This window comes from Lagenorhynchus albirostris, chromosome 1 (assembly GCF_949774975.1).
Source record: "Lagenorhynchus albirostris chromosome 1, mLagAlb1.1, whole genome shotgun sequence".
Lineage (NCBI taxonomy): Eukaryota > Metazoa > Chordata > Mammalia > Artiodactyla > Delphinidae > Lagenorhynchus > Lagenorhynchus albirostris.
The window spans coordinates 40,474,380-40,487,878 of record NC_083095.1 but is presented as its reverse complement, the minus strand read 5'-3'; the positions used below and the strand labels follow the sequence as shown (position 1 = coordinate 40,487,878).

The 13,499-nt window shown below is 34.3% G+C and overlaps 1 protein-coding gene across 7 annotated transcripts in view; it reads left to right on the top strand.

The window, feature by feature from the left end:
- MNAT1 (MNAT1 component of CDK activating kinase) overlaps positions 1-13,499 on the top strand; it is a 223,808-nt gene that overhangs the window by 187,237 nt on the left and 23,072 nt on the right. For 2 of the 7 annotated variants that reach the window (XM_060141867.1, XM_060141857.1), the window contains exon 8: positions 2,734-2,836. The exons of the other annotated variants lie outside the window; for them this stretch is intronic. In XM_060141867.1, the coding sequence (XP_059997850.1) occupies positions 2,734-2,833 (100 nt within the window). In that variant the 3' untranslated portion in view covers positions 2,834-2,836. The remainder of the gene's footprint in view (positions 1-2,733; positions 2,837-13,499) is intronic. 7 annotated transcript variants of the gene reach the window in all.

Here is a 13,499-nt window from a genome sequence, read left to right as displayed (position 1 = left end):
CTCTGCAAAAAGGGAAGCCACCGCAATGAGAAGCCCGCTCACTGCAACGAAGAGTAGCCCCTGCTCGCTGCAACTAGAGAAAGCCCGCGTACAGCAACAAAGACACAATGCAACCAAAAATAAAATAATAAATAAATAATTTATTTTTTAAAAAAGCAAAAATAAACAAATGGGACCTAATCAAACTTAAAAGATTTTGCACAGGAAAGAAAACTGTCAACAAAACGAAAAGACAACTTATGGAATGGTAGAAAAAATTTGCAAATGGTGCAACCGACAAGGGGTTGATTTCCAAAATATACAAACAGCTCATATAACTCAATATCAGAAAAAAAAAACCACAATCAAAAAATGGGCAGAAGACCTAAATAGACATTTCTCCAAAGAAGACATACAGATGGCCAATAGGCACATGAAATGATGCTCAATGTGGCTAATCATTAGAGAAGAGCAAGTCAAAAATACAGTGAAGTGTCATCTCACACAGGTCAGAATGGCTATCATCAAAAAGTCTACAAATAGTAAATGCTGGAGAGGTTGTGGAGAAAAGGGAACCCTCCTACACTGTTGGGAATGTAAGTTGCAGCCACTGTGGAAAATAATATGGGGGTTCCTTAAAAAACTAAAAATAGAGCTACCATACGATCCAGCAATCCCACTCCTAGGCATATATCCAGAAAACATGAAAACAGTAATTTGAAAAAGATACATATAACCCAGTGTTCATAGCAGCATTATTTTCATTAGCCAAGACATGGAAACAACCCAAATGCCCATCAACAGACGATTGGTTTAAGATGTGTGTATACACACACACACACAGATACAGACACACACACATACACACACACAACAATATTACTCAGCCATAAAAAAAGAATGAAAATGCCATTTTCAGCAACATGGATGGACCTAGAGAATGTCATACTAAGTGAAGTAAGCCAGACAGGGAAAGGCAGGTATTATATGATATCACTTATACATGGAATTAAAAAAAATACAAACGAATCTATAGACAAAACAGAAACAGAGTCACAGACATAGAAAACCATACTTATGGTTACCAAAGGGGAAAGGGGGGGGGAAGGGATAAATTAGTAGTATGGGATTAACAGATACAAACTACATAAAATAGATAAGCAACAAGGATTTACTGTATAACATAGGAAACAGTATTCAATATCTTATAATAACTTATAATGGAAAATAATCTGAAAAAAATATATAACTGACTCACTTTAGTGAACACCTGAAATTAACAGAATATTGTAAATCAACTATACTTCAATAAAAAAATAAGTTGCTTAGAAAAAGATAATGAATTTAATGAAGAGTTATCTTCTAATCAAGCTTGATTCCACTTGAAATTAATTAGTAAAAGGGTTCCTGTTTATCAGAAAGGGTATGTTTTAAAATGTTTATTTGTAAAACGGATAGAAATATAAAAAGTAGAATGTATTAGATAACAGGTTTAGTCATTAAGATGTCATAAATCGTTCATGTAAGAAGTATTCAGCTTCATTTTTTTTGTCACTTAGTATATAAAGCTTTCCTTTCTATTTCTTATTTATGACATTAATAAGTATGCCATGTTGGGATTGTTTTCATTGTGTTCATCTTAAAACTATTTGTTTTGGTGAGTCCTTTATTTTTTTCCTTTTTTTCTTGTCCATTTGTTTCATAGCTAAAGCAAGTCTTAACTATTATATTAGAGTAGAAATGGAAAATATGAGCTGATAGAAGGGTTTTCAGATCAAAAACTTATTTTACAACCTCTTTAAGATATGACAAATGCAGAAATAGAATTATGTTAAAGTGGAATAAAATTCAGAAACAGCATGTAAGAGGTAGTCATTATGTTTGTTTTGGAAGGAGAGTGAAAGTAGATCTGGGAAGACTTTTGCAAGAACTGATACCTAAGTAGGGTGTAAAGAATGACTAGATATTTGCCAAACTGTTAGGAGGAGAAAGACATTCTAGTAGAAAGAAAAGCATACGTGAAGGCTTAGAAGCCTGACCCAGAAGATTGTGTTTCAGGAATTACAAGTTCTTAGTTATTGTTATAATAGAAAATATCGAGGGTGGGGTAGGGCAGGGAGGAGAGACATTAGGAAATGAGATTGGAGAAATAATCAAGCCAGATTAAGGGTCTTCTGTGTCCTGCTGCTGTGTCCTGCTGAAGAGTTGGAATTTTATTATATAGCTGATGGGAAACTAATTAAAGGATGTTAAGCAGAGAAGTGACATGATGAAATACTCCTACAGAAAGATTACTGTTACAGTACTGTGTAGATGTCGGGGATCTGGGTGGTGTAGGTAGAGCAAGCTGAGTAGTTTATTGATCATGAATATTTATGGGAAGTTTAACTTCAAACATATTTAGGTAATATCATGAGGTATAAGAAAATGAGGTTGTCTATCTTTTTTTCTACTTTAAAAGTAAATTAAAAAATTTTAAACCTCACTATTTTAGAGTTTTCATAAAAAGCCACAATTTATACATTGACTGGTTATCTACAAGTAGTCTAACTTACTGTAAGAGAATTTGTATAAACACATATTACAGGTTTTTTTCTTTATATACTTTGGGGCTACTTTTCAGGTGTATGCAAGTTTATTAAATCTTCTTAGAGGATTGCCCCTCTTATTAGTGTGTAGATTCCCTCTCTATTCCTATTCATAATGGCTTATTTATTTATTTATTTATTTGGCTGTGCTGGGTCTTACTTGCGGCACATGGGATCTAGTTCCCCGACCAGGGATTGAACCCAGGCCCCCTGTATTAGGAGCGCGGAGTCTTAATTGCTGGACCACCAGGGAAGTCTATAAATAGTGGGTATGTTTTATTTATTTATTAATTTATTATTTTTAATACATTTATTTGGTTTTGGCTGCGCTGGGTCTTTGTTGGTACGTGTGGGCTTTCTCTAGTTGCGGCAAGCAGGGGCTACTCTTTGTTGTGGTGCGCAGGATTCTTATTGTGGTGGCTTCTCTTGTTGTGGAGCACGGGCTCTAGGCATGTGGGCTTAAGTAGTTGTGGCACGTGGGCTTCAGTAGTTGTGGCTCGCAGGCTCTAGAGCGCAGGCTCAGTAGTTGTGGTATGAGGACTCAGCAGTTGTGCACGGGTTTAGTTGCTACGCGGCATGTGGGATCTTCCTGGCCCAGGGCTTGAACCCATGTTCCCTGCATTGGCAGGCAGATTCTTAACCACTGCGTCACCAGGGAAGCCGCAATGGGTGTGTTTTAAATTTATAAATACATTATTAGCAGTGCATTAAACCAGCTTTCTTTCTTGTCTGTAGTTGCATTTTATGTGAGATTTTTAAAAATTCCTTTATTTTCATGTTTCCTGTGTGGTTTTAATTTATATCATTTGTAAATAGAATATTTATTACCTTTGTTGAGGTTTGGAAGAAATTTACACAATTACTTATGTGTAAATTACTATACAATTTATTACTATACATGTAAACCTAACTATTCTTAAGCTGTTACTCTTTACTTACAGATTTTACTTATGAATACAGTAATTTTTATGTAAAATAAGAATCATTTTCTCTTAATGTTCAGTTAACTCAGAAGTTTAATTAAAATTCTAACTACAAATTTAAAACTCTGATTCTTTAAAGCGCATCAGACTCCTAGAAAGCTGATTTACACATCTAACAAAATCTGCCTAGAAGTCCAACAATTGTAAATGGAATAAATCTGACAAAAATTAAGTAAATCAAGTGTTCTTAAGTGGTTTGAACATTTAAAAAAGGAAATTATTATATACAACACAGCTCATTAGTTACAGAACCTATGTATATATCCATATAATCACAGTTTATACAAAAGTATCACTACTGGTTTCAGTTTACAGTTGACTCTTGAACAACGCAGGGGTTAGGGGTGCCGACCCTCCAGGAGTTGAAAATCCTTGTGTAACTTTACAGTCAACCCATTGTATCAAAGTTTTCTAATCTGTGGATTCAAGAAACTGCAGATGGTGTAGTACTGTAACATACACTCATGGAAAAAAAAATCCATGTATAAACGGATCTGTGCATTCAAACCCATGTTGTTCAAAGGTCAGGTGTACTTCTTGTAAGGTTAAACTCACTCACTTTCCAAGGTAGACAGAATTACAGTTTTAGTCTATCTGGAACTGAGTTAATAGCTTGGGGTTCTTGACTGGATATCTGGGAAGGGGACATGAGATTTGGGAATACTTTTCCTGTTGGATATGTTTGTTAGCTCTTTCAATTCCATTCTTTTCCCTTCTCTACTCTGCTCTATACCCTGGGAAACTGACTTGTGTGGACTATATCAGTGGCTCCTGCATCTTTTGGTTTCTGGGTTGTAGTGGGGGTGGGCAGTGGCCAGCCTCAGCAGGAAATTAGAGAGTGGGAGGGGAATGAGACAAAGGTATTTATTTCCATACTGGGTTGGCATATGCTGGCTCTGCCCTTCAACAAAAAGTCACCGCTCTTCAAGACAGTCCTTTCTTAAACCATTCTCTCTTTTTTGGGTTCTTAGAGCCACACTTGTTTCTCTTGCCTAAAGAGTGGCAATGCCTCTGCTGGTACTCTGGGTTATTGAGCTATCCGCTATATTTCTCTACTTTCTCACTTCTGGAAATAGTCCTTTTGTAAATAAACCTTCCTCAGGTTATCCTAAGAAGAGTATGCCATCTCTTTTTAGTTGGAATCCTGTTATATGATCCAAAACCTAAGCCAGTGTAGTCATATCTTTCTTGCTACATTAGTAGGGCTTTCTGAACTCATGCTTTTCACATGGGACTTAACTAATTGTAACATCCCCCTTTTCTTGGTCCTGCCATTCATTGTCTCTCTCTGAGATGATGAATCTCTTAAGCTTTACCTAAAGCTTTTCTTTCATGTCAGTGGAAGTGATACTTTTTAAAAAATGTGTAATTTCCAGTCTATTTCATATAAATAAAATCAAACAATATGTGGCATGTGGACTTTTGTGTTTGGTTTCTTTCACTTAGCATAATATTTTCAAGGTTCATCACATTGTAGTATATATCGTTTCTTTTTATGGCCAGTAATATTCCATTGTATGGATCTTCCACAATTTGTATATATATTCATTTATTGAGGGACATTGGGTTGTTCCTGCCTTTTGGATATTGTGAATTGTGTTAAGCATGCCTGTACATGTACTTATTTTGGTACTTTTCAGTTCTTTTGGGTACATACTGAGAATTGGAATTGTGGGGTCTTATAATTCTATATTTAACTTTTTGAGGAACTACCAAACTGTTTTCCACAGCAGCTGAACCATTTTTCATTCTCATCAGTGGTGTACAAGGGTTCTAATCACTAATTATCTGAACATCTTTTGTGTTGGCAGCCATTTGTATATTTTTTGGGGAGAAATGTCTATTCAAATCCTTGGCCCATTTTTTAGTTGGGTTTTTTGCCTTTTTGTTATTGAGTTCTAAGAGTTCTTTATATTCTGGATACTAGGCTTTTATCAGATAGATGATTTGCAGATATTTCTCCCATTCTCTATGTTATCTTTCCACTTTTTTGATAATGTCCTTTGATGCACAAAGTTTTAAAATTTTGATGAAGTCCAATTTACTATTTTTTCTTTTGTTGCTCATGCTTTTGGTGTCATGTATTGATATAAGAATCCATTGCCAAGTCCAAGATTGTGAAGATTTACCCTTATCTTTTCTTCTAAAAGTTTTATGGTTTTAGTGCATATATATAGTGCATATTTTTTAGTTTATTGATCCCTTTTGAGTTAATTTTTATATATGGTGTGAGTCAAACTTCATTCTTTTCCATGTGGATATCCAGTTGTCTCAGCACAATTTGTTGAAGAGACTATTCTTTCCCTATTGAATGGTGGTGTCACTGTTGTTGTGAATTAGTCAGTCATAGATGTATGGCTTTATTTCTGAACTCTTAATTCTGTTGCATTGAGTTGTATCTCCATCCTTATGCTAGTACCACACTATTTTGATTACTGTGGCTTTTATAGTAAGTTTTCAAATTGGGAACTGTCAGTCTTCCAACTTTGTTCTTTTTCAAGGTTGTCTTGGCTGATTGAGGCCTCTTTGTAATTCCATATGAATTTGAGGATCACTTTTTCCATTTCTACAAAAAATGCTGTTGTAATTTTAAAAATGAGTTGAATTTGTAGATTGCTTTGGGTAGTATTGTTGTCTTAACAATATTAAATCTTTTAATCCATTAACATGGAATATTTTTCTGTTTACAGTATTTAGGCCTTTAATTTATCTCAGCAATGTTTGTAGTTTTCAAAGTACAAGTCTTTCACCTCCTTGGTCAAATTTATTTTCAGGTATTTTATGCTTTTTGATGCTATTGTAAATGGAATTATTTTCTTAATTTCTTTCTTGGAACATTTTTTGCTAGTGTATAGAAATACAGTTGATTTTTGTGTGTTGATCTTGTATCCTGCAGCTTTGCTGAATTTATTTGTTACCTCCAGTGACCTTTTTGTGACTTCTTTGGAATTTTCTAAATATAGGATCATGTATTCTGTGAATAGAGTTAGTTTTACCTCTTTTCCAATTTTGATGCCTTTTATTTTGTTTCCTTGCCCAGTTGCTTTTGTTAGAACTTCCAGTACAGTGTTCAACAGCAATGGCGAAGGCAGGCATCCGTGTCTTTGTTCTTGATATTAGCAGAAAAGCTTTCAGTCTTTCACCATTGAGTATGATGTCAGCTGTTGTTTTTTCATAAATGCCCTTAATCATGTTAAGGAAGATTCCCTTCTATTTCTAGTTCTCTGAGTGTTTTTTTTTTAACAGTTTTAATATTTATTTATTTATTTATTTAGGCTGCCCTGGATCTTATTTGCAGCACGCAGTATCTTTTTTTTTTTAGTTGTGGCATGCAGGCTTCTTAGTTGAGGCATGCGAACTCTTAGTTGTGGCATGCATGTGGGATCTAGTTACCCGACCAGGTATCGAACCTGGGTTCCCTGCATTGGGAGTGCAGAGTCTTACCCACTGGACCACCAGAAAGTCCCATCTCTGAGTGTTTTTATTATGAAAAGGTGTTGGAGTTTCTCAAATGCTTTTTCTGTGTCATTTGAGACAGTCACTTTTTTTTTTCCTTTGTATTACATCATATTGATTTTCCTATGATGAACCACCCTTGTATTCATGGGATAATTCCCACTTGGTCATGGTATATAATTCTTTTAATATGCTGTTGAACTTGTTTTGCTAATATTTTGTTGGAGGTTTTTACATCTATATTGATAAGAGATATTGCTCAGTAATTTCCTTGTGATATCATTGTTTGGCTTTGATATTGGTAATATTGGCCTTATAGAATGAGTTAGAAAGTATTTCTCCCTCTTCTATTTTTGGAAGATTTTGGAAAGGATTGGTTTTAATTCTCCTTTAAATATTTGGTGGAATTCACCAATGATGCTATCTGGTTCTGGACTTTTACTTGTTGGGAGTTTTTGATTACTGGTACAGTTCTTACTTGTTATAGGTCTGTTGAGATTTTCTATTTTTTATTGAATCAGTTTAGATAATTTGTGTTTCCAGGAATTGTCCATATATCTAGGTTATCTAATTTGTTGGCATACAGCTGTTCATAGTTATTTTTTAGTTATTTGCATCTTTTGTCTTTTTTCTTGGTCAGTCTAGCTAAAGGTTTGTCAATTTTGCTAATCTTTTCAAAGTACTAACTTTGGCTTTCGTTGACTCTGTTGTTTTTTTGTTCTTTGGTTCATTTATGTTCATGCTAATCATTATTATTTCTTTCCTTTTACTAGCTTTGGATTTAGTTTATTCTTCTTTTTCTAATTTCTTAAGGTGTAACATTAGGTTATTGATTTGAGGTTTTTTTAATATAAGCATTAACTGCTATAAATCTCCCTCTAAGCACTGCCTTCTTTGTATCTCATGAATTTTGTGTGTTCTGTTTCAGTCATCACTAAGTATTTCCTAATTTCCCTTTTCATATCTTCTTTGACCCATTGCTTCTTAGTGTATGTTGTTTAATTTCCACATATTCATGAATTTTCCAGTTTCCTTCTTCAGTTGATTTCTAGCTTCATTACATTGTGGTTAGAGAGGTTTCTTTGCATGATTTCAGTCTTTTAAGATTTATGGACACTTGTTTTGTGACCTGACATATGCTCTATCCTATAATTTTAAAAAATGTATTTCCTTTCCCTAGCTTTTCCTTCCAGGTTTTAGTTGGTCTATTGTATTTCTCAACTGTAATCTTTTCCTCCAGATAAAGATGAGTGCCCCGTGTCAGTCCTTCAGTCAGTCCAGTCAGGCCCCTAGACAGAATAGAACAGACAAACACAATAATTTGTTTATAATATCTACCCTTCTTCCTCTGAAAACCGGGACCACAGCCCCACACAGGGAAGGTAGGCTGCTGAGCTGGGGAAGGTGTGGGGCAAGGGCAAGTAAAAATTCCACAAAGCTTTCCTACCATTTGAAAGTTGCCGTTTTCCTGATTCAGCCGTCTCTTGGTTGCTGTAAACCTTTAGCTACTTTCCAGAGTTCTGACAAAGTTGGTTCTGACAGTTTTACTTGTTTTCAGTGTTTCTGTGGAGGGATGGGAGCTTGGAGCTGCCTCCATCATTTTCTAATATCCTGGCCCCTCATTTACTTTTATAATTTGTTTATGACTCCTTGACCACCATTATGTAATAATAGTTTTGTTCATGTTTCTCTTATCCTCACCTGGTAGGCAGAGGTGACAGTGTCTGTTACCTGAGGCAAATTTGACTTCCCTGATTCTTGAGTTGCTCTTTATAAACTGAAGATACTCTGCTTTCCTCCCCTCTTTTCTCCCCGCTTGGTTATTATGAAGAGCAAAGAAGAAAATGAACATGAAAGTATTTTTGTAAAATTAATCTAATTATATAATCTGTTGATGTGGAACCTTATCAATGCTTATTTTCTTTTTGTAATTGAAATATGAGTCATCAAGAACCATTAAGTAGAAGTAAGTTAAACTGGGAGTTCTGTGAATCTGTTCTCTGTTCCACATATTTTGTCAGCAGATTATAGTTACAGCAGAACATGCATATTTTTTGGATCACTGCAGACTAAAATGCCCTTGAGCAAAGAAAGAAAAGGAAGCAAACTAGGGAAAAACTTACATTACTAAACTTTTTTCAATCTTTTGTAATCAAATTTGAGTTTAATGAACATTTCCAGTTACCTAGAATATTAAAGCATAGACTGATTAAAAATCTGTACTCCATGTCTTAGAGAGCATTCTTAATCTTCTGTTTTCTTTATATTTATATAAATTTCCATTTTTCTGACACAAGACTCAAAGACACTGTCAACCATTTGAAAATATTATCTTCTAAAAGGAAAACACAGTAGGAATGAGGAGATGGGCTATAGACATATTTGTATAAAATCAACTTTGCTCTCTGATTATAGTATATTACTTCTTTTTGTTATTTAAAAGATTCCTTGTATACAGGTGAAAGGTATGATGTACTTTATGGAAAAAATATATCCTTTTGTTTCTTTTAAGTTCTACTTAATGTACTGTCTGTTATCATTAGGCAATGTTAAAACATCCTTATCATATAATTACTGCAGTACTTTAATGTTTGATACTTTATGGTCTTGATTATTTTATAAAATGTTATTTTATGTAGAAATACAGAATTATTTCATAGATATTCTTTACCATAGTCAGCCTCTGAATATTTATAATGTATGTTAGGTGATTTGTCATCCTTTTGCAGGACTTCCCTCAGCTATGCTATATAGTTAATTAAATATTTGAGTTTCATATATATTCACTTGTAACACATTGACAGACATTTCAGTGTACTCCATTACATGGGAAACATTGATTTGAGCATGCTATGCTATTTTTAAAATATTAAATGTGAGAGCTTTAGTTTCCTGTTTAGGTAATATCTAAAATGTTTGCCCAAATTAGCCAACATGTGACCATTTTTTTAAGTTTGCAGGATATATTAATTTATACCAGAATAAAAGCTGATTTCCTCCTGATTCCTTAAGAATTGCAAAATCCCCTAAGAATTACAAAACTACAAATTGTCTAAATTCTGGTAAGCCAGGAACTTCAGTTTTGGTTTCTAGAACTAATAATTTTCTATGAGAAATTACCTCTGGTTTTCTGGCTTGTACTGAGAACCATTTTATTGTCCTAACTATTCATAGAAAAATAAGTAATGAGAACTCAAGGAATTTTCATGCAAACAGAGCTATTAAGGAGTGTTAAGTCTTTGTTCATTGTGAGGAAATAAATGTTTAGAAAATTCTTACTGTAAATATGATTATAACAGTTTCCCAAAGCCAATAAAATAAATATTTGGTCACCTAATGGAAAACTCAGTCATTTCAATTAAGCAGCTAATGTGAAGATAAGAATCAGAGTTTCAAAGCTACTAAGTACCACTTAATAGCATCCTGTAGGCTCAAGTGCTTTTCACTCATCAAGTCTCAGCAGTGTACTTTCTTTTTCAAGGTAACATTCTTTAGGAGTAAGGATATTTCCTAAACTATAGCCTCCTACTATGTTTAGAAATGTTTTCTGAGATATAGGCAGCATTTCCATTTTTTTTTAAAAAATCCATTTTCTGAGTCTATAATGTATCCTGAAAAACTTATTATTATGTAAGAGAAGAGTCAGATACTTTGACAATGTTTAGAGATGTTTCCCAGGAAAAAGATAGAGGATCTTTTTTTTTTTTTTACTTGACATATAATTGACTTGTAATATTATATTTGTTTCAACTGTACAACATAGCGATTTGATATATTTATAGATTATACTGCATATAAAGTTATTATAAAATATTGACTATATTCCCTGTGCTGTACATTACATCCTTGTAACTTATTTATTTTATACCTAGTACTTTGTACCTCTTAATTTCCTTCACCTATCTTGCCCCTCCCCCTCCCCATCTCCCCTTTGGTAACCACTGACTTGTTCTCTGTATCTGTGAGTCTCCTTCTGTTTTGTTATATTCATTCATTTTTTTATTTTTTAGATTCCACATATGGGTGAAAACATAGTATTTGTCTTTCTCTTTCTGACTTATCTCACTAAGCATAATACCCTCCAGGTCCATCCATGTTGTAAATGTCAAAATTTCATTCTTTTTTATGGCTAATATTCCTTGTGTGTGTGTATATATACACACACCACATTTTCTTTATCCATTCATCTGTTGATGGACATTAGGTTGCTTCTGTATCTTAGTTACTGTAAATAATGTTGCTATGAATATTGGGCTGCGTATATCTTTTGAAATTAGTGTTTTTGTTTCTTCAGATATATATACCCAGGATCAAAATTGCTGAATCATATGGTGGTTCTATTTTTAATTTTTTGAGGAACCTCCATACTGTTTTCCACAGTGGCTGTACCAATTAGAGGATCTTCATTCAGAATTCTAATAATATGTATATTTCTCGTTTTTATTTAGAATAAATTTGGACACAAAATGGATTTTTTTATAAGAAACACTTTACAACATGGGCCTGAATAAATCTTTGGTCATAACCACAGGACAAGAAGGGGAGAGGTCATTGGGGCACTTTCTAAAATTTCTTTATAAGCACATACTTTATTCTTTATGAATCAAGAACGCATAAGTATTTTTAGTGTTTTAATTATATTGTTTCAGTATATGACATTTACATACAAAGTGAATCTGATTTTGGTAATTCATCATGACTTCCCAATTATAAAATTGGGTGGGTTATCTTGTAGTCCTTATCTTGTTTTACCTCTCTGCTAAACTACTCTCATATTCCTCAAACTGTGTCTTTCCTTTGCTTTATCACCTACTTCCTTTTAGTTTTCTTTCTCTCTGACTTCTTCTAAATCCTTTTTGTCCATCTCTTCTTCCTCTGCTAAAGTTGTTGCTGTATAAGGTCTTTCCTTGACCTTTAGTCTCATTCACTGTTAAGTACCTACTATGTACTAGACTCTATCCTAGGTACTTTTTTGTGTATTGTTCCTGATAATTTATAACAACCCTGAACAGCCACATTAACTTTCCTGAGTCCACTACTAAGCGGGTAAAGAAGATATAACACCAAATGTTTGACTCTAAAGCTATATATGATAATAGTTTTCAAACCTTTAAAAGAAACTGAATAGTTAAAAAAATTCTTACTAGGACCCCAAAATATAAAACAGATGAGAACAGAACTGCTCTGTTAGATTGGGGGTGACAGGTCCAGTGTGGGCATCCTCCCCATTCTGCCCTCACTGTGCCCTTAAATGAACTTACTCAGAAGCCAAAGTCTCTGGGAAAACCAGTTAAAAAGGTACAGTGAATGGTACTAATTCTTAAGCCCTTATTTATTTTGTTTTAAACTTAGATTTCCAACTGGATTCTGAACATTTCTATCTTTCTACCTGCATGTCTGACATGTACTTCAGTTCCTTATGTCCCAAAATGGAGCTTATCTTCGTGAAACCTGTTCTAACTATTGTGCATTCTGTTGTGGTGAAACTTAGCCCAGCCAATCTTCTGTGCCAGAGACTTGGGTAAAGAGTTCTTCTTGCTTCCGTCTCACATATAATTAAGCCAGTTAAGGTCCTGGGGGTCATAGCCCCTAGAGGCACTCATAATAATTTACTTTGCTTCCTTTTTCACTTTCTTTCTTCAATCTTTTTCATATAAAGGTTTCTAAAATTCAGGTCAGAATGCAATACTCACCTACTAACATTTTTTATGTGTCCTGATTATCTAATTAAAAAAAAGTTCAAAGCATACAAGGCCCTTCAAATTTGACACTTAGAATACACTATGTTCTCTCAGGCATCTAGCCATTGTATATTCTTTTCTTTTATATTCCTCCTGCCTCTCTATCTACCTGGCAAGTGATTGTTGTCCCTTATGTATCAAGTTACGCATTATGTTTTCTGCAAACACTCTCCTGACTTCTCAAGGCTTCCAGTTCTCTTATATTTAAAAAATCATCTTTCTTTACACTAGACTTTGATCTCCTTGGGAACAGAGACTGTCTTCTATCAACTAGCACAATACTGGTACATAGTTAAGTGTTCAAGATATGTTCATTGAATAAATAGATTCTTTCCAAGAAAATAAAAGTTCTTAAGCTATCTGGGTGTCCCCTGCTGTATCTGTCCCTGTCCCCCTCCCCCCCGCCAATTCATCTGTTCACAAAGTATTTATTGAATTGATATTATGTACCCAACCTTTAGGCACTAGGATACAGAGATAAGCAAGAATGTCATTAGTGTTAAGTCCACCTAGGTTTCTAACCAGAAACCTGGGCATCACCCTAGTTCAGTTGTTCCTAAGTGTGTTCCCCAGATTAGCATCATCTGGGAATTTGGAGGTGGGGTGGGACCCAGCAATCTTGTTTTTTTTTTTTTTATAAGGAGTCCATTTTCTTAATACAGTTATCAAATGTAGGATATCCCAAAATTTTAAGCTTTAATAACTTTAGTGGAATGAATGCTACAAGCATATAAAAAGCATCATTGTCATTT